This window comes from Desmodus rotundus, chromosome 1 (genome assembly GCF_022682495.2).
Source record: "Desmodus rotundus isolate HL8 chromosome 1, HLdesRot8A.1, whole genome shotgun sequence".
NCBI classification, from domain to species: domain Eukaryota; kingdom Metazoa; phylum Chordata; class Mammalia; order Chiroptera; family Phyllostomidae; genus Desmodus; species Desmodus rotundus.
This window is the reverse complement of record NC_071387.1, coordinates 42,609,817-42,630,160: the sequence shown is the minus strand read 5'-3', so window position 1 is coordinate 42,630,160 and position 20,344 is coordinate 42,609,817. Positions and strand designations below refer to the sequence as shown.

The window sequence follows — 20,344 nt, the reverse complement described above, 5'->3', positions numbered from 1 at the left end:
TTAACATATCTTGCAAAGCCATTTGTGTAGCCCTGTAACATACAGGAAGGTACAGTAAAGCTACAGTAAGTCTATACTAATAATAGCCTTCAAATACTTTGCTAACTATAGACAGTTCCCCAAGCAATTACAACACGTTCTATGTTAATTTGGAGTGAAATTCCAAACAAGGCATTTAAAACCTAATAAGATGCCATTAAATGGAGGGAGACAAGGGAGGAGGAAAGAGAAAGAAAACCCTAAGGCTTGAACTGGGAGAAATGATTCTCAGAGCTACTGACCCTTGCAAGATCCACATTTTCCTTGGACTTTTAGACACGAAACAGATCTCTAATTGAAGGTGATTATCTAGTTACTACATCCCAAATTGCATGGATTTCTCGTGTTGAGTTACATCACTATCTAATTATATGAAGCATTTATCGGTGTGAAAGTCCACAGAAACTGCCGGGTTTCGGCAGACAATGAAACGTGTTCTATAAACTATGAGACACAATATAGCCACCGAGGCTGATAATCTTCAGGGACAACAGTCTGCCTCCTGGTGCTCCTATGGACCGAGGAGCTGGATTCCAGTGTCAATCAGCTGGGAATAAATTTTACAAGGAAATCACAGAAAAAACCACCTGGTTTGCTCTTGGGTTTCCTCAGGTGCAGGCACCCCTGTTCATGCTATTCCCTAGAAATTGCATACTGATATAGTCGGCATCACCATGAGAAAAAATGAAAGTAGAGCAACATACAATTCTAAGCACTGAAAGACAAATTTCTATACTGCCATTTTTATCACCATTAATGTGACTAGAGAGCTCAGGTCCTCCATCAAAGACGGACAGCTTGATCAAGGCGTACAAGAGTGAAGACGTACGCAGCTCTGCACGGCACACACGTGCTCAAGTAAAATGTAATTCCCACTAGTAAAGTTAACGTACAAGCCATTGAAAACCCCCAAGGTAGACAAAAAATAATTTACCAAGGACGCACACAAAGACCGGAGGGACGTTCACTCTGAGTCATTCGTTGGAAGGGTTGGAAGGAGGCTCTTAGTAACACTGGAGCTGTCACCACTGATTAGCAAAATGAAATGCACCCAGTCAGCTTGCAAAGGCCAAGAGACAACTTATTTCCTTAGTAAAGTTCTACAAACAATTGAGGGTGATGTACGGAAAAAAAGCAGAAGTGAATCCAATCACATGTGTAATCATCACATCAAACAGGCTACACACACACACACGTGTGTGAGTGTGTTTTAGTTATTGTTTCACTGAGATGAATCAAACAGCACTCATCTTGGGAGCCTAGGATTGGCATTTTCCATTGACTTCACATAGTGTTTTTACCCAGAATAATAACCTGCATTTCTAATCAAACATGTCACAAAGAAGCGTCCACGGCAAAGACTAGCACTGAATTACGTGGTAGAGAGTGCTGTGCTTCGGCTGCTCAGACTGCAGTAGTGCCAGATCCATCACCGCCAAGAAAGCACTCCACCCTTACCTCAAGCGTCAGGTTCACGGTGCTGATGGCCACTTTTATCTCGCCATCTGACAGCTCCTTCAGGTCCTTCAGCATCATCTGTTCAATACTTAAACCTGCGAGTGAGAGGGAAAAACAGTACGTTAAGCCTGGGGGACTTTTCTTTTTAGTAATATCAAGGAATGATTATTTAAAGAATTTACCTTCTTAACTTCAATATTTTCCCCACTAACATTGCTTTTACCCATAATAAACACATTAGTGACAGTATTTGCATTAGTTAGGATCCCAGCAGGTAAAATTCGCCCTTCATAACCCAAAAGAAGACTGTTTAATAGCAGGACACTTACAGAGATGTGGGCAGGACCAGCAAGCGTCTCTCAGAAGCCAGCAAGGCACAAGGGAAGGAAACAGAAACGTGGATCTGCCAAGAGGGGTTGCCAGAGACTTGGCGCCACATCAGGAAGGGAGCAGGGAAGGAACACCACAGCCTCTCTCTTCTTCCCTTGCCCCCCATGCTCCACAGGTTGGTAACTCTTCCCACCGACCAACCCCAACCAGAGGACAATAACCTGCAGGGAGCCCGGAAGATTAAATACTCAGGGGTCAGCCTCTGGAGGCCCAGGGGAGACAAGGGGGAGGTGGGCAACTGAAAACAATGGTACCCACACAACCTAGCCAAATGATACCTAACAAGGCCAAAATTCACTTTTAGGCTGCCGTTAGGTGACCCCTATGTTTTCTAGTATAATTTTATTAAAAATTGCACTTTATAAAGGTGACCCATAAAACTGTCAAAATTAAGTTGTTCATCTTTATAATAAATAGGCTCTGGTATAGGAACTACTGAATTACGCAAGTGATGGGAGGAATAATCCAGACAGTGAAATTATCCAGAACTGCATAGTTTTAGTCAGCTAACCAACGTGCTTCGATAAGTCTACGGCCAAAAAACATGAGAGGGTCTGGCTTTGCATTGCATAGCCTCCCTCTAGGTTATTATGTCTGATCAGACCTATCCTCTTGAGACGAAGACCCATAATAAAGCCCAGTAAAGCACATACATCCTTCCCAGATGCATGTTAAAGACACTGGAGTCGACCACTTGCCCTCCTCCCCACTGAGAACACAGTCAGGCACAGCCGTCTGGGGAAACAGAAAGGCACTAAATATTTTTCTTTGACTTGAAGATTGAAAGGCTGCAATCCATCACGCTGAGTATAAAATGACTTGTAATACATTGTGGCATTAAAAGTTTGGCCCAGTTCTAAAGATGGATAACAAAGTGCACACCATCGCACGGCTATAATGCCCACACACCCACACACGTGCGTCTGTAGCAGGTGTGGCAGACACCCAGTGCCCCACATGCACTTGCCACTGCAGTGAGTCCAGGCATGATGCTCAACCACCAGCACCTGCTTCTCCTTTCCTGAGGGCTTTCTCTGGCCACCAGAGGCTGCTCTGGGGGGATTAGCCCCTGGGACTGAGTAACCATCATTGCTCTAGCGGTGTACTAATAAATGTTAAACAACCGGCAACAAAACCTGATTTGTAGTATTTGTCGGTTTCTCTGGTGTCGATGCATCCATAGTGAATAATCCCATGCCGCCAACCTAAGATCAGCCAACTCACGAATTCCTGAAACTTTAGCAATCAGCTCCTGGAGCGTAGATGAACAAGTTCCCTCATACCAGTGCGCCCCTTGAGTGGGATAGCTCTCGGGTGCAATTTTACACTCTTCCCCAGAGTTCCCTAGTTGGATGACGACCTGAACGCCGATGGAGCCAGCCTTATTGATAAAGCACTCCATTCCCTTTCAGCGTTTTCTGGGGTCGCCTTTCAAAGAGACTGCTTTGCCTTAGGTTTGGCCCCAGGTTTGGCCCCAGGTTCAGGCCCAGGTTCGGGGGATTCCAATGGAAGGGAGGAAGATATGCACCTTAAAAATAGGTTGTCTGGGTTTAAATCCTGGCCTGGCCACCTGCCAGCTGTGCGTGTGATGAGGGAAGCAAAGACATCGCTCTGGGCTTCAGTGTTCTCGCCTGGAAACTGGGGAAAATATTAGCACCTGACCGGGTTGTCGTGCGGACTCAGGGAGGTAGTCCATACAGAGTTACTCCCCCAGGACCTCGTATGTGTTAGGTGCTCCACGGGCTGTAGCTATTAAATAGCATTATTATAAAACAATTGATCCAGGGAATTCACAGTGTTGATAAAGCCTAGACTTGGAGAACAATTTTATCTACTTCAGTGTCTTCTCCTTTATTTTTTTCTAAAATTAATTGATGTACAAAGCCCCATTGTGCTTGACATTGTTCCTGCCATATTCTCCACGTAGCACCCTCTCGGCACAGAGATTGCTTGTCATGATGCACCTGGGTGCGCACTAGACGTGTGAATTAACCCACATCCAGACGCCAAGGCCTCAGAGGAGAGGCTGCAGTACCGGCCGCCTGCTTCCAGGTGAGCCAACATCACATGCCTGGAAATCTTCCACGAGTGTGAACAACAGGAAACAAAGTGAAGGCAAAGTCAGATGCACCTCCCGGGGCCTGGCTGCATTCCACACCACAGACCAGCCTGACTTGGGAGCTGCGGCGGAGCCGGGGGACCGTCACTCACCCTGAGCGCTGAATTGGCTCTTCTTCAGTACGTTGACAATGTCCTCTCTGGGAGGTAAGCCTGGAAATTTTTCTTCCAGGATAGAAAGAATTTCCTCCTGCTTCCCTGAGATCTTCTCAGATTCCATGGTTGTGTACTTGAAAAGGATGCTACCTAAAAGGCATGAACAAAAAGAGCCTTAAACTTTCCAGCCAAGCCAGCAAGGGGACCTGGAAAAACAAGTTTCCTGGCCCCTCAATCTATGCTTCCTCCTCCCGTTTCTTGCCTGGATCAGGGGTCTCCACAATGTAGCATTCAAGAGGTGGTTTTTAGAAAACCCTTCAATACCACCTGCCCTGCTGCATTATCCTCCCCAAGTCATGAGTCTCTACAGTTTAACTGACCGCAGCACACTCTACAGCATAGAAGTTAGGGACAGAGGAACAAATGTATAGCTTCCCTCCACCCCACACAAACACACAGAAATGATAAATGTTGGTTTTAAATCATTTCAGAATGAAAGTTAATGGTAAACTATTTAAAAATATTAAGTGTTATTTAATATTTCCTTTCAATATTCTGCTTGAAAGACCACAGAGACTGTTCCCATTCATCACATTGCTGATGTCACCTTTGACCTTCCTCCTCTGAGCAGCTAAATGACTGCACAACCCCACTGGCAGCAGCAAAGCAATCCCATGAGATGGTGAACCTGGAGACCACCCCAATCTTCCAGGCGCCGCACACAGTTTTAGAGTTATCAATTATTATCTGATTGCAAGGATTTGCAAGCTGGTTCTAAGTCACAGGTTTCAATTACAAAGTAATTTGCAATATGAATGACCAACCTCCCACCAACTCCTGGAGTTACTACGCATAATCTCACATTGAAAGAGATGAGATACCTGTCACATTGCTACAGATAAGCTGACACACAAATTTTCAATATAAGGAGGATAAGAAGTACCACTGGGGAAACACACAGTACTCTGAATATAGGCCAGAATTTAGGCATCAGAACAGGCTTCCCAGAGAGAGTTAACCTAAGTTGAGACTTGGTAATTAGGGACTTAAGGTGAAGGCAAGGTAAGGAGGAGATCATGTGCAAAGGCACTGAGGTAGGAGAGGGGTTTGGCCAGTCCAAGGAATGGAAAGCAATTAATGAGAGCTAAATAGTATGATTTGGAGGGAAAATGTTGAAAAAGTAGGTTGGAGAGGTTGACAGGGGCCAGGTCATAAAGGGCCTTACACGACATCTTAAGGAGGGAGAGGTAGGATCCTCCAGTTTATGTTTTATAAGAATCACTCTGGCTACCATGTAGAGAATGACTTAGATAAGGCATGGTGGGAGAATTAGAAGGCTGTTTTATTGGAGAACTAAGGAAGGAAGAGTCAGCGTACAGAAGAGTGAACAGATTCAGGACAAATTATCATTGAGTGGGGAGTAGCCAACTGGATTCTAAATGCACCCTTTGCTCTAACAATTGCTAACATAAAATCCAAAATACGTTTTATCTTGTTCTGCATTATTTATTTCTTAAGTTAGAGTGTGCACCAAGTCCAGCCAGCGGTATAGTGGACACAGGGCTGTGCCCGTGCTTATCAGGCCAGCTCTAGCTGCCGTGGCTCGGTTGGGCATTGTCCCCCAAACCAATAGGTTGCCGGTTCAGTTCCACCCAGGGCACATGCCGGGGTGCATACAGAAGACAATCAATTCATGTTTTTCTCTAACATCAATGTTTCTCTCCTTTCTCCCTCTTTTCCTCCCTCTCTATAAACAAACAAACAAGTAAATAGTTACCAGGCATTAAAAAAAGTATGACTAAATAACTGGAAACTCCAGAGGGAAAAACTCATGAGGAAAGAAGTGAAAACAGAAATAGAGAAAATTTTTTTAAAGATGGTTGGAGAATTACAATAGAGAATTAGAATCTATGAATAAAATATTCAAAAGAAATTTTAAAACTAAATTTAGTAACAATTCACAAACTCCAAAATATGTGTTTAGGAACAGATTAGACACACTGAGGAACTGATTAGGAAACTGAAAAAATATGTCAGAAGAAAATAGCCATACTGAGGCTTGGGGAGAAAATGGGATAAAACATTTAGAGGAGCGCATAAGAGATGCAGGGGACAGGAAGCACAGGTCCCACGTTTCTGCGACAGGACCCCCCCTTGGAGAGCAGAGAGAGAACGGGGCTGAAACATTGGCAAGGCCATGGCCAATCCTCTTTCAGAATTAGTGAAAGTATTACTCTAGTATTTAAGATAAACTAGGAACCCAAATCAGGATAAATGCAAAGCTCTAGGGACATGACAATAGAATGGTTAAAATTACAGAGAAAAAAATAACTTAAACCAATCAGAGGGAAAAGAAGACATTATTATCAAGGAAACTACAATAAAACTGAGAGTTAATCTCATCTAAAATTATAAAATTCAGAAGACAATGAGATTGTATCTTCTGTGTGCTGATGTAAAATAATTGCTGACCTGTGATTCTATGCTAGGTAAAAACATTAAAAAATGAAAGCAAAATAAAGACATTTTCAGAAACATAAACTCAGAGTATTTGTCACAAGAAGATTCATCCTAAAAGAAATAGTAAAGCAGAAGAAAATTATTACAGATGGCAGCAAAGATATGCGGAAAGGAAAGAAAAATATTGGAGAGTATAACTATGTGGGAAAAACAGATGGTGTGTAAAACAATGACAATGTCTGTGGAGTTTAAAATAAATGTGTAATTAAAATACATTTCAATGGTCGCCAATTGCAGAGATGACTAAGTACAGACAAATTGTTCTAAGGTTCTTCGATTGTCAGGGAAATGGTTAAAGTTTCAATTTAAATGAGATTTTAATTGTATGTTATAATTTTCATTATAACTACTAAAATAATTTTTTAAAGAATCATAACTAGCAAGCTAATGGGGGAAAATGTGATAGCAAAAATACTCATTTTATATAAAGAAATGAAAAGGAGAGGGGATAATGTGAGACAAGTAGAAAACAAGTAGCAAAATGATACATTTAAACTCAAATATAAGGCAATTACATTAAATGTAAAAAAACAATTAGTACTTTGTGAGTATAGAGTTTCAATGTTGCAAAATTAAAAAGTTCTAGAGATCTGTTGCAGGACAGTATGAATATACTTAACACTACTTAACAGTATAATTACAAATAGTTAAGATAAAAATATGGTTAAGATGGTAATTTTAATTTTAAGTGTTTGTGCCAAAATTTTAAAAAGTATTTCAATTCAAAGACAAAAATTATCAAACTGAATTTTAGAAACTATAATATACTATTTACAAAGCACATACCTTAAATATAATAATAAAGATTGAAAGTAAAAAAGATATAAAGATATAAAATTGATATAAAACACTAATATCAAAGTAAACTATAAGAGAAGAAGAATTACTTGAGATTAAGAGAAATATTTCTTTATTATTAAAGGGTCAGGCCTCAGGTATCTATATTAATCCTAAATTTATGTTTGCTAACAAGATAGCTTCTAAATATATAAAGCAAAAATGGACAAAACTGGATGAAGAAAGATAAATGCCCAGTCACAGAGGGAAATTTTAACACATCTCTCTCACCAATTCTAAGAACCAGCGGACAAAAGTCTGTAGAGATGTACAATAACTGAGCAACATGAGTAACTTGACCTGATTCACATACATCGAACATGGTTATCAATAATGGCAGATGAGACCGTCTTTTCTAGTGCAAATGAAACAGTTACTCAAATTGACCATTGGTTGAAGCATACGTCAAATCTTACAAAATTTCAGAGCACTGCAATCAAAGTTATATTCTGTGACCAACCATAAAAAGTCTGATAATCATAGTAAAACAAAAACTAGAAAATTCCCAAATGTCTGAAAATTAAACAATGCACTTCCAAATAATCCACGGTAAAGAAGAAGAAACCACAATGTACTAGAATATATTTTAATTGAATGAGAAAGAAAGTATGACACTTGAACTGGTGGCCCGCAGCTACAGCTGTGCTCTGAGGAATTTTTCTATCTTTAAAAGCATAAGATGGTAAAAGAAAACCCAGAAAATTTAACTAAAAATGTAGATGGAAGGATATAAGAAAGATAAGTGCAAAATGTAAAGGCATAGGAAACAAACACATATGAAGAAAGTTAATAAAACCAAAAGTTGACTCCTTGAAAAGACTATTACAGTTTTGAAAACAGTCAAGAAAAAAAGAGGACACTGGGAGAAGGCGCAATCCACCAACACTAGGGGTAGAAGCAGTGACACAGGTTCTCCTGACATTAAAAGGTAAGTCAAACTTCACTTTGAGCCCTACCGAATAATTCAGTGAGAAGAGACTGGCACTGGTTTATGAAGTGTGACTTGACTATTGGAAGGGATATGATGTACTGTCACAAAGGAGAAAAAATGATGAGCATTAGAAAGATGGTCACCATACTCGGAGTTGTTTCTGTTTTGCAAGAAAGGCTTTGGTCCAACTTCAGCCAAGGGGCTCATCTATAGATATTTTTTCTTCATCACATTAGAGGCACATTCAGTTACAAACTTAGCAGTGTATCCGTATCAGGATGTACAGTAGCCAAAGGCACCTCTTTTCAAAATCAAACCTATTTTTGTAGTAAGTTGATTTAACCTCCAGGAAATTCGGCAGAACTCAAAAACTACTTAAATCCATACATGCAACTATACCCAATGGTGTCCCAGCTATTCACAGGCCAGGGGGAATTAACGAGCAACAAAGAAAGCAATGATTATAAAATAGTTACAAACATTTCATTCCATTAGAAAAAATCAACCACATTATTCTTTGTTGAAGAGAATGGAGAAGTGAAGGACCACTTGCCAAAAGCAATTGCAATACATTAATATTAAACATGGTCTAATGAAGTCAGAAGTTGTTTGGGGAAAACATTCGCCACAGTAAAGGCGTATTCTGCAGGATAAATTCTCAGCAGAGAAGAAGGAATTTAAACCTTTTTTCCTCGTTTCACCTGGGACTGATTTTTTCATACAAAAACATTAATGAATGAATAATAGAGGGAGGGAAAGAGGGGGAAAGGAGACAAAAGGAGAAAAAGGATAAAAAATACAAGTTAACTCACATTTTGTCTGAAAAGAGATGAAAAAGAAGCATATTATTCAAGTGTTTAATTATCTTATAAATTTAAACTATCTGAATTTAAGAAGGCTTTTCTTTGTACGACAGAAGAAATAACTAACACTGAGGTTGAGAAATGGTGCTGGTTTTATGTCTAGCTGAAAAGAATCCTTTCTCTCCCTACCCCCAATACAGGCCTTTCCTCTGCCCAAGCACAATAATGGGCAATGCAATTCCTTTTGGATTTTGTAACCATTTCAGGAGAGGGATGATTCACTGTTTGGGCCAGAGGGCGGGGGGAGCTGGCTCTGTTCCCTTCCTCTTTGACCTCCTTAAAAGGCTCTTTTTGAAGCTGTTGATCCAGGCTACTAAAATAGCAAGGAGCTACTCTTTATTAAAGTTCACATGGAGCTGCCAATAGAAAGGAGAGAAATTGTTCCCTAAAAACATGGGGCATAGTTTTTCCACAACCTGAGCTAAACACAATTGCTGTTACTTGTTTCACTATTCATACTGTGGCTCTGTCAAGGCTTTATACAAATACATGTGAAAGGCCTTTTGAGTGAAGTGTTGTCTTGATAGAAACATGCCTGGTAATCAGTGGCTGAAATCTCATCACTGTCAGCTGGTTCCTGGAAACACACACACACATACACACACACACACACACACCCTATATCCACATGCGTGCTCGAGTGCACTCCAACCCCCAATGCGATGATTCAGCAACTTAATGTTCCTTAAATCTGGCAATAGTCCTCCAGTGCACATCTCCGGGGAAATAAAAGAATATAGGTTGAGGAGTCTGGCGGGTCTACAGTAATTGTCTTTGGCACAAATCCCAGGCAGAACCAAACACCAACGTTAGGCCACCGTGACTGTACGATTTGACTTTTAGATAGTTCAGACCGCAGCTTGCCTGAAAGCACCGGCAGAGCTTAGAAGCAGACGGGAGGAGGGAGAAGAGCGCAAAGAGGAGGGGACAACAAGGAAAGGAAAGAAGGAGAAAGAAAAGAGAGAAAGAAGGAAACCACAAAAACAAAAAGAGAGATGGGGAAGGGATGAAGAAGTGAACAGACATTTCCAAAAATCAGGGTCATTTATGATCTCATTTGAACAAGCACACTCTCGGATACAGATAATTTCTTGCACAAATGATTAGAAAATAATCTACATAAGTAAATCTGTGCCTTTCCAGGTGAATCTGTATCCCAAAATTTCTAAATTTGAGGTATGTCCTATTAAAAGATAACAGCAAGACCTAGTTAATGTAAGAAGTATGGATTTAAGAAAATGCAAGTTGTTTCAACTTCATTAAATCCCCTACAAGGCCTGAACACTCACTGGCCGTGGCTGCGTCACCTGTTGACCAGGGCCCGGGGCGGGGGGTTGGGGGGGGGAGGAGTACAGTAACAGGGGAGATTATTAGAGAAACACAGCAGGTTACTTCTACACTGGCAACGTGATACCTACTTCTACTCAATATACAAATGATCTTTTAACCACATTCCCAATAATCAGGTCCTATCTCAATATTTGAATGCAGTGTTTTCCCACAATGCAAACAAGTGGATACAGAGCCACAGCCCTAAAGTGTAAGACTAAAAAAAATTGCAACATGACTGCCTTTAAATATTTATTTCCTATATTTAGAGAAAAACATCAGCATGTCTAAAAAGAAATTTGGAACAGAAAATAAGGTTACTAAAGGTGAAAAAGCCAGAGTCATTTATGATCTCCAAGAGACTAAAGGTGAAGTTAATCAAAACCAACTTCCACACACTGACTGAGAAGTGGGAGCACTGGGAGCCCCTGTTACACATGTTGGAGCCTGTCTACAACATGAAGAGTCTTTTCAAGAAGACTGATGCCAGGAAAAAAAATACATGAGACTTAGATTTTTTAAATGAGGAACTTGTATGTGTGTCTTTGTAATAATGTATATACTATAATTAATTACATTTCTACTTTTTCATTGATTCCAGGAAGCTCATAGCTGAAGTTTCAAATGGAATACTATTTTCACTATTTCAGCTTTAAATTATATGTTAATCTTATTCCTTTCTCTACAAGGGTTTGTTTCCTGACCATTTTTTGGTTTTATTATATCTGCATTAGCCACTTCAAGTATTCTATGGAAGAAGGAAGGACATAAGTAATAAAATAAGTACATAGTAGTTAGATGATAGAGAACCAACCTATGCCCATAGACACTACAGTTAATATAAATGTAGAGAACTAACAACGAGAGTGTACACCGCGATTTTTGTTCCAAACGTGTAAAACAGGCACAACCAATCTGTAGTGTCATGGGGTACGTACAAGGTGGTAAAACTACAAAGAAATGCAAGGGACTGTGGGCCATAAAATTCACAATGCTGGTTACCTTTAATTAGAGAGGGAGTGATGGAAAGAGGCACATTTTCTACTCCTTCACCTGATTTACTAGCAAGAGGGTGTTCCTTTTGTAATAATGCATATATTTATGTTTTTATATTCATATTTTACATTCTTTTCTGTCCATGTATACAGACAGATTCTACTAGGATTTCTAAAAGCTAAAAAAAAAAAAGATTATTAAAACAAACAAGGTCCAAAGTCTGGACATTATGAATGTTGGAGGGATGGGCTGGAATGCAGTGGAAATTAAAATATCATAGCATGATGAAATCAACTTAGCCATAAAAAATAGAAAGAATATAAGCAACCTTGCAAAATTCATTTTATGATAGTATTTACCGAGGGCCCACCATGTGGCCGGCACTGCCCAGGGCACCAGAGACACAACAGTGGAACAGTAAATAAAACAGGTAAGGTGTCTTTTCTCATGAAGCTTACATTCTGGGGTGAGGGGTCCAGAGGGAGGAGGGGACCTGTGACAGAGCCGGAAAATAAGGGGATAGCAACACAAATTTCAGAAGGAGGGGGCAGCTGACATAGATCCTCCTGAGTGGATTTGGCGTTGGGCATATCTGAAAGACTGAAAGCCCCTGTCCTTGGGACACGCAGTGGATTTTGAGTGCGATGGGCTTTAAGCAAGGGAATGGTAGAACTTGGTTTATGTTTTTCGAAAGTCAATCTGACTGGTACCACAACAGATTTTATGGAGGAAATAGGGCATCAGCCAGGAAGCTATTGCGTTAGCTGAGTAGAGACAGAATGGTGGCTTGGATTGGATCACTCGTAGTGATCACGGTTATGTTTATTCATTTGCCGAAATGGGGAAATGGATGAAAACAGGTGTGCAGGTACAGGGAACCAAAGGGTTCCACTTCAGCCATGATGAAGGTGGTGGCACAAAGTGGACATGCACGTGAAGATGTCCTGTGGGCACTGGATATAGACCTGGAATTCCAACAGCGGTTACAGTTGGAGATGCAGGGAGTCACAGCCTGAGTACTGAATGTAAAGTCCCAGAACTGTATACTCTGGTTTCTCTTCAGATTGTATAAATCTCTTGCCTTTTAAAGCCTCAGAACTAAAAGAGGTCAGTGTATAGAGCAAGACAAAGTCCTAGGGTACTGCAATACTTAGAAGTTGAGAAGAGAAGAGCTAACAAGCAAAACTAAGGAAGAGTAGGCCAAACCTTTTGGAAATTAAGAAATGCATTGGGCTCTGGCTGGTGTGACTCAGTGGATCGAGTGCCAGACTGTGAAGCAAGGGGTCATTGGTTGGATTCCCAGTAAGGGCACATGCCTGGGTTGCAGGCCTGGTCCCCAGGAGGGGGTACACAAGAGGCAACCACATCTTGATGTTTCTCTCCCTCTCTTTCTCCTTCCCTTCCCCTCTCTCTAAAAATAAATACATAAAATCTTTTTAAAAAAAGAAATGCATTGGAAATTACATTTTTCCAATAGCTACATAGACTAAGAGGCTTACTGAGGGTGCTGTCCAAGGATTGAGGGGATCAACACCTTGGCCCACTTGAAATCCACTTCTAGCAGCACATCGTGTGCCTCCGCACGATGTCTTCTTCTTTGAGATGACCGTGAGAATGAAAGGCAAGGGACAACCAAACAACCAAATTGATGGAGTATTTAGTTCATAGTAAGTTCGGGTTTTTTTGGTATGAAGTTTATAGTAATATATCCTCCACAGAGTTCTAATTATGAAGTTTTTAAAGGCTCTTCCAAGTCAGCCATAAATATCTAGTCTCACAACATCTGGAAGTAGACATTTTTCAAAACTGTTTATGGCAAAGGTGTGTGCATAGAAATTTTGCATTCCTTTAAGACCTAGAAAAATGCGTAAAGACATGTTCTAGAAAGGTGTTGTCAAATTAACGATCATCTTGAGCACCCCAAAATACAAAGTAACATCATAGCTACTTATAGAGAAAACTCATTAGAAAGAGGACTATTTATGTTATGAAAATAAAGGTTGCTAAAATTACTCATAGGCACATTTTAAAAAACCTCCCTTTAGGTTTGGTGTTCATGCATGATTGGAAAAGTATGAAATCTAAGTTTGAGTTTGGTGAATAATGCAAGGTTTGACTTGATTCCTTTCTTATATTTACTCAAAATTCAGGAGCTTTTAAAAATTGCCCATTGCCCTTATGAACAGTTGAGTTACTTCTTTAAAATCAAACTCCTTACATCATCATCTTTCAGTTCCCTCTGAGCAAAACTGTTCAGCTATGTCTCCTCTCCCCTCCACACCGTAGCACACACATGCACACATGCCCACCTTAGCAAAGTTCTCAGGAGCCCGTTTTCCATTTACATAAGCCACCTATGTCATCTACCCCCCAGGCTCAGTGCCTCTGGTTCTCAGACAGTATCAGTAAGGGCAGTCTTCACAGGGGGAGGCACTTCATCCTCTCACATTCCAATTTTCAAGTGACAAGGACATGATGTTGTTGTTCTGGCTGCTTCCTAACCCTACTTAAAGACCAACCCTATGAAAAATCTCTAATGATAAGAAAAACCAAAGTCCTTCAGCATAGCTTTAATGCTTGATAGCTTTGCTAACTAAAACCAAAGTAACTAACAAAAGGGTCTGCATTCCTTCTAATTCCTTAAATCTGAATAACATTATTCGCATCATCAACAACAAAGTCATCTTTGTACCAATGTATTATAGTTTGAGTGACAGTTTCACTATATAGAAAACCATGAAGATGAACTACTCATTGACTAGGATTCTTTCCTACTAAGTAACATATGTATTTTTTGAACAATAAACCAACTTTCTCAGTTTGCAAACAAAATACTCTCTAGTGTTTGCCTGCATCCCACATTTCTACTGTCAATCACCTTCCCTCTTGGCTGAGACCCCCAATTACCTTGGTTTCCTTCTGCTCTGTCATATAGATTAGTGATTGTGCTGACTTAGTTTTGTTGGGGGCACAGTTTCCCATAGAGCATTTTACAGATGTCACTAGCCAGAAAAATATTTAAAATGGGTTTATTGGGGCCATTGGTTCTAAAACATTTATAGGAACTCTATAACTCATAAACCTTTTTCCCTCCAAATTGTGGTAGAGAGAGAGAAAGTGAAGGAAAGGCTTTAAAAGACTTAGTCAACATTCTCTTGGTATTCTCCTTTCTTTAATTCTTCCAGCCTATTCATCACTGTTTTTCACTTTCTTGTGTTAAATACTTCTGAGAAAAAAAATCTGTGTCTACCATGTTCACGATGGAGTGTTGAAAGAAGAAAAAAGCTTAATACAAAACCCCCAACTGTCTTAAGTGAGACAATACAGAATTTTTGTGGTAATTTTGTGGCACCAAAGTCAACTGACAGTTTGCAGCTTGGAAATCACTTTTGGGAGGCGGTGGGCTGCACTGATGGAGCTGAAATAGGGGTTAGGGATAAGTGTGATGACTCGACCCCAGAGTGTCTCACGTAGCCTGAGTGACAATGGAAGACGTTAAGGACAGGGGAGAAGGAGGTGACGATTTGTCTATAAGAGTCCATCTTGCACAATATCGCCAAAATGAAAGGTGCAGCTTTTCCATTCAAACAGCGCTATACAAACTAAGCATGTAGCAGTATCAGGAGATAATTCAACGTGCAAATGTGGAATTCTGGCCCAGATTCACACCGTGGGGCAAGAATCACCTCTGGAAGCTGTTAGAGGGTGGAGGAGCTATTCTAGCTCCCCAACAGAGGTGCAGGAGTACCATTTAATATTCTTGTCTAGTGAAACAGCAAAGATCCTATTTTTAAATGCACATTTTTAATATTCAATATAATGCTACTCTTTAACAAACTCTTTACTCCCTGCCTCTCTGATGAGGCTTCCCATGGTCTTTAAAGGGATTGTTAACCCAAGAATGGATCACACTCTTTCTGCATGAACAAGTCAAGAGACACTCCATTAAGCCTTCCAGTATTTAATAGAAAGAGTCATCTCTCACCTCTGAGGAGATGAGCCAGCTGCTCGGTGATGAGCTCGGGAGCCTCCTGGAGAATCTCTTTCACAACAAGGGCGGAGGAAGACTCTCGGAACTCAAGCCCAGCATCACTCTGCTCAACCGGACTAAGGACTTTGACAACAGCCGATTCTAAAGTTTTGTCCTCACTGTAAAGCAAACGGAGGAGAGGAAGAGAAAGAGATATGACATGTTTCCTTACTTTTTGGAGTTATTTCATCTCTTCGCCCACACAAATGACTTCCTCTTCAGAGCCAAAAATATGAGTAAGCACGTATGACTCAGAACAACCTTATTCTATGTGCTTTCACATTTCATTTTAAGTAATTACCTCCCCCAAGATTCTTACAGTGCCTTCACACCTTAGCCCTTCTATTTCTTGCTTTGTTGCTGGAAAATTATAATAATAGTAATGGCTAACATTTATTGAGCTTCCACTATGGATCACACACTATTTTAAATACTGTTGAGGTATTATTGCATTTTATACTATAAAATGACCCTATTAAATGGGTTCTATTAAAATTCCCACTTTACAAAGGGAGAGACAGAGGCATGAAGAAGTTCAGAAATTTGCCCAAGGCCAGAAGGCCTGTACATAGGCTAGTTCCTACGTAACCCCTGACAACCCGGCTCCAAACCAAGCACACCAGTCACAGTGCTGGAGGAAAGATACTGCGGGCTTACTGACTTCCACAAGCATTTCTTTAATATGTGAGATCATGCTGGCTTTAATCAAAGGCAAGAAGATGTGAATAAAGCTAACTTTATTCTTTCTATGTGTCCAAACCAAAAAAGTAGCAATGAAGGAAATGAAGATCTCAACTTGTTTTTGCTTCATAAACAATCCCAAAGCCAGAGTTCACAACTTCAGTCTCAAAAGCAGCAACGTTTTTCAACTTTAAAAAGTAACAAAAAACTCTTCCTAAGATTTCAAATGATACACATGTTTCCTAGTTCACTCCTTTGGCTTCTTCTACTGTCTTTATTTTTCTATCTACTTGCATTTGTCAGTCTGAAGGTTAACAGATAAAATTAGTAAAGCATGTGATCATTCTGAATACTGATAAATGAAGTCAGTCAAGTAACCTACAGATAACACTCAGCGAGTTATCAGCGACTGACTGATAATATTAGTCAAAAGAATCTTGTGTGTTTCAAACACCACAGGAATGAAAGCAGCCCCACACAGGCGAATTACTTTCAAAACTCTGTAACTGAGTCAACTACACACCTGACGTTACCTAAATATGCTTTCTAAAAAAGGTTAAGCAAAAATTAGATACTTGTACCTGTTTTTACTTCATGTATAATAAAGTCAAGGTCCCCTGGTCAATGGCATCAATGACTAGAAAATTGGCAAAGTGTGTGAAAAAACTAAATATCTGAAAACTACTGAAATGCTTAACTGTGACTCTTCCTTCAGTAGCACGAGGGAGCTTGTGAAAGGGCGTCTCTGTGATGGGTTGTAACGTCCTTGAAGGCAGAGAATTTGTCTTATTACTCTTTATGTACTGTTAGAATCTTGTACTGGCTAGCAATTCTTAAGTACTTATTGAAGGAGGCAGAAGACCCAAGTTCTAATCCAAACGCCTCTACTAACTGCATGTAGTACCTTGGGTAAGTCATCCGCAACACTAGACGTCAGGGGGTTTTGTCCATAAAACATGGAGTTTATGAAGATTTAAAAAAATCCATCTTGCTCTTGTAGTATGAATCATGAGCCAGTGATCAAATGACTTTCATAGCCCATCTACATACATTTCCACTTCACCACTGACATTTCTTTCAATTTTTTTTAGTTTTTTAGTTTAATAACACTACATTTTATTAACACTTAAATAACATTTCAGATTTGCTCAGTGTTCAGTTTCCATTTTTCTGTTTCCGGCAGCAATATGCAGGACAATGGCACTGCTGTAACACAGGGTTTGGAGTGGTTTAAAATGATAACTTGGTCAACTTTACATGGACTTTCCACTCAAAGATGTCATATTTAAAATGCAAAAGTAAAAACAGAGGACTGGCATAGCTCAGATTTTGCCATGAGAGAAGAAAAAAATATTTCCTTTCCTCTGAATGTCCTCTGCCTTTAATACATTTCCCAAAACCACAAAAATCGTGAAAAGGTGCTACTTGGCACAGATTTCCTTCCAAGGCCAAACTTACCTCACCAGCACGTGGCCACCAACAAGTGTTAGAGATAACTTTCCCTCATCATTGAGCTGATGCAGATTAATTTCATCTCGGAATATGTGGAACGATTCAGAGATATTTAGCTCTTCTAAAATAAACCTTATCTCTGTGAAGTAGTTGAATTCAGTTCTTGGTACGTTCAGCACTGGCAGACAGAGAACTCCAGGTGGACTGACCTACCAAGTAAAAAGGTAACAATCTGACGATAGTAAATAGTAGGAGGAACGAACACAACTACATCTTCTCAAGCTGAGTTTCAGCAGTAAAGGGAACAAGGCAAAAGCAACTGGAAAGAGCAAACCCTGCCCCAGTAACCATAGCGAGGTTGTCAGTACCCCTCAAAGCACCAAACCTCTGCCTGGGGATGGAGTCGCTTCTGTGCTCATTTTGCTTGTTCAAATGTTGCCTTGAGATAGAACTTCACTATGTTACTTATCCCTCAAAAATAAAAGCAGCTGTAAATGTGAAAAAAAATGTCCTTTGGCCTCGTTAAGCCAGTTGAAATTCATAACCCACTGTTTCTGAACCCATCATCAGAGCATTATCCAAGGGGAAGAAGCCTCTAATATTTTTTAACCTCTTCTTATTCTATGTGAAACTTCTCGTGCTTTATTTGAAATATTCTATGTCTCATTTCAACCCCTCCACAATTCAAAGAAATATGAACACATTCTCCCCCTCTGGGGAAATAAATCCTCATTTCTGTACGGGAGCAGCAGAAAATTAGAATGACTGACTTAGGACAGGTGCGGGCTGCAGCCGCACAGACAGACACACACGTCCCATCTCCCTGGGTGCCTGCCACTCAGCTCCAGCCAACCGTCTACACGCAAAAAACTCAGGCCCAGGGTGGCTGAGTCGTTCAGTTACTCAAGAAAAGTTGGGAATCTGGATCTTGAGGTGTTTTCTGTAGTGTTAAATTGTTACAATTAATTTTTTAAGTAAAAATACTATGTAGGTTAATGAAAACTCACTCATGAGCCAGATTTTGGCCCACAGATGAATTGTTGCAATTCCTGTTGGTTTCTTACATTATTTTAAAAATCCTATATTAACAAACCTGTCAGTAAAGTTTTAGCAATAGGGGGAAACAGGAGACGGGTAGGAGCTAAGAGAATTTAGATTCACAATGATAACCAGTTTTTCTATAGGAATTTAAAAAATACAGGGGTTTTTAAAATCCTATGAGTGTATTGCAACAAACCCTAAATATCACTGACAGAATGTGGAGTTTGGTAACACTGAATTTTTGCATAAAGTAAATGATCTTTATCTGCCCCGAGCATAGTGTTTGTTGCTCAGTTTTAACAGCCTTATCATCCATCTCCCTTTCTCAGCACTAAAATGGCAGAGCATTTGTGCGTTCCATTCAGTTACGTTTCCCAGTGCATAAAGCGGCCTGGCGCAAAGAAGACACTGAATATGTATTTGCTGAGTGAAATGAATCACCCACTGCCATTGTGTATGAAGCACAAAGCCCCTCCAACAAAACAGTTTTTCTCCAACCTGTCAGACTAATACTAAGTCACAATTGTATCATAATTCCTAGTAATTTGTCTCTGGTGAGTTATTTTTCCTCATTAATTGAGAGAGTTATAACTAACTCCTAGTTTTGAAACTTGAGTCAAGAGTATGCAGCCTGAACCTAGCCTAACAGGTAGAGTCAGAAGCACGAGGTTCTAGGCCCAGCCACTGCTGTGTGGCTCTGAGAAAGCCAGTTTCTTGCCTGAGCCTCCGTTTCCCCCATCTGTAAAATGGGGCTTACCTATCAGAGTGAAAAGTAGTTAAATGGAGTCTTATGTGTGAAGCTGCAAATCTCTGTATTTATCCTGTGTTACTACGTTAAGAGGGAAGAGCCAGGTTGCAGGAAAAATTAAAATAGACATGCAGCCCTCTGGTAGGGGCGGGGTCCAGTAAACTAAGAGCAAGGCACAGAAACACAGTGAATCCCCGGGTGCAACCCCTTCAGCAATTCATATTTGTCTCCGTGCTCAGTGGCAAACCTTGGAAGAAGGAGAAAAGAGGCCCCGCATCACTTTATTCTTATCTATTTTATCCATCACAACTACTTTTCAAGACATTGTAGCTATTGTTGATGCTATGATTATTATATATTTTCCTTAAAAACCTATGCCACTGTCAGACTAAGAAATCAGTCTGGTTCAGTCAATTCTGTGTTCTCAAGACAAGCAACATTTTTTCTAGGAGTCAAAAATCTAGTTAATAAGAACACTATTTAATGTGCACATCGACACAGGCACATTCATCTCCTCATACTAATTAATCTTTCTTGTAACAAGTTCAACCAATTTTAAGATAAATTTGCTATAAAGCCCATATGTAGAGATCAGAATACTTGATCCAGCATTTTGGTCAGTTTCTAATAACAAAGCCGTTATTGCCACCCACAGCTCATTCTGGAAGACTGGGTTTCACATGAATTAAATCACCCTAGAACAGCTATGCATAATCTAAGAGTCAAGGATCCAAATAAAATTGGAATAAAACAAACGGACTCCAGAAAATTAAAACTTGTGAGAAATTGGAAATAGCACCAAAATACTCATAATG

At 40.1% G+C, this 20,344-nt stretch overlaps 1 protein-coding gene across 2 annotated transcripts in view; it reads right to left on the bottom strand.

Moving 5' to 3' along the window:
- The window catches only part of PRUNE2 (prune homolog 2 with BCH domain), a 236,604-nt gene that overhangs the window by 160,333 nt on the left and 55,927 nt on the right, over positions 1-20,344 (bottom strand). For both annotated transcript variants that reach the window (XM_053923610.2, XM_053923614.2), the window contains exons 3-6: positions 17,747-17,949; positions 15,563-15,726; positions 4,099-4,251; positions 1,498-1,592 (exon numbers count right to left, since the gene is read on the bottom strand). In XM_053923610.2, coding sequence (XP_053779585.1) covers positions 1,498-1,592; positions 4,099-4,251; positions 15,563-15,726; positions 17,747-17,949 — 615 coding nt within the window. The remainder of the gene's footprint in view (positions 1-1,497; positions 1,593-4,098; positions 4,252-15,562; positions 15,727-17,746; positions 17,950-20,344) is intronic.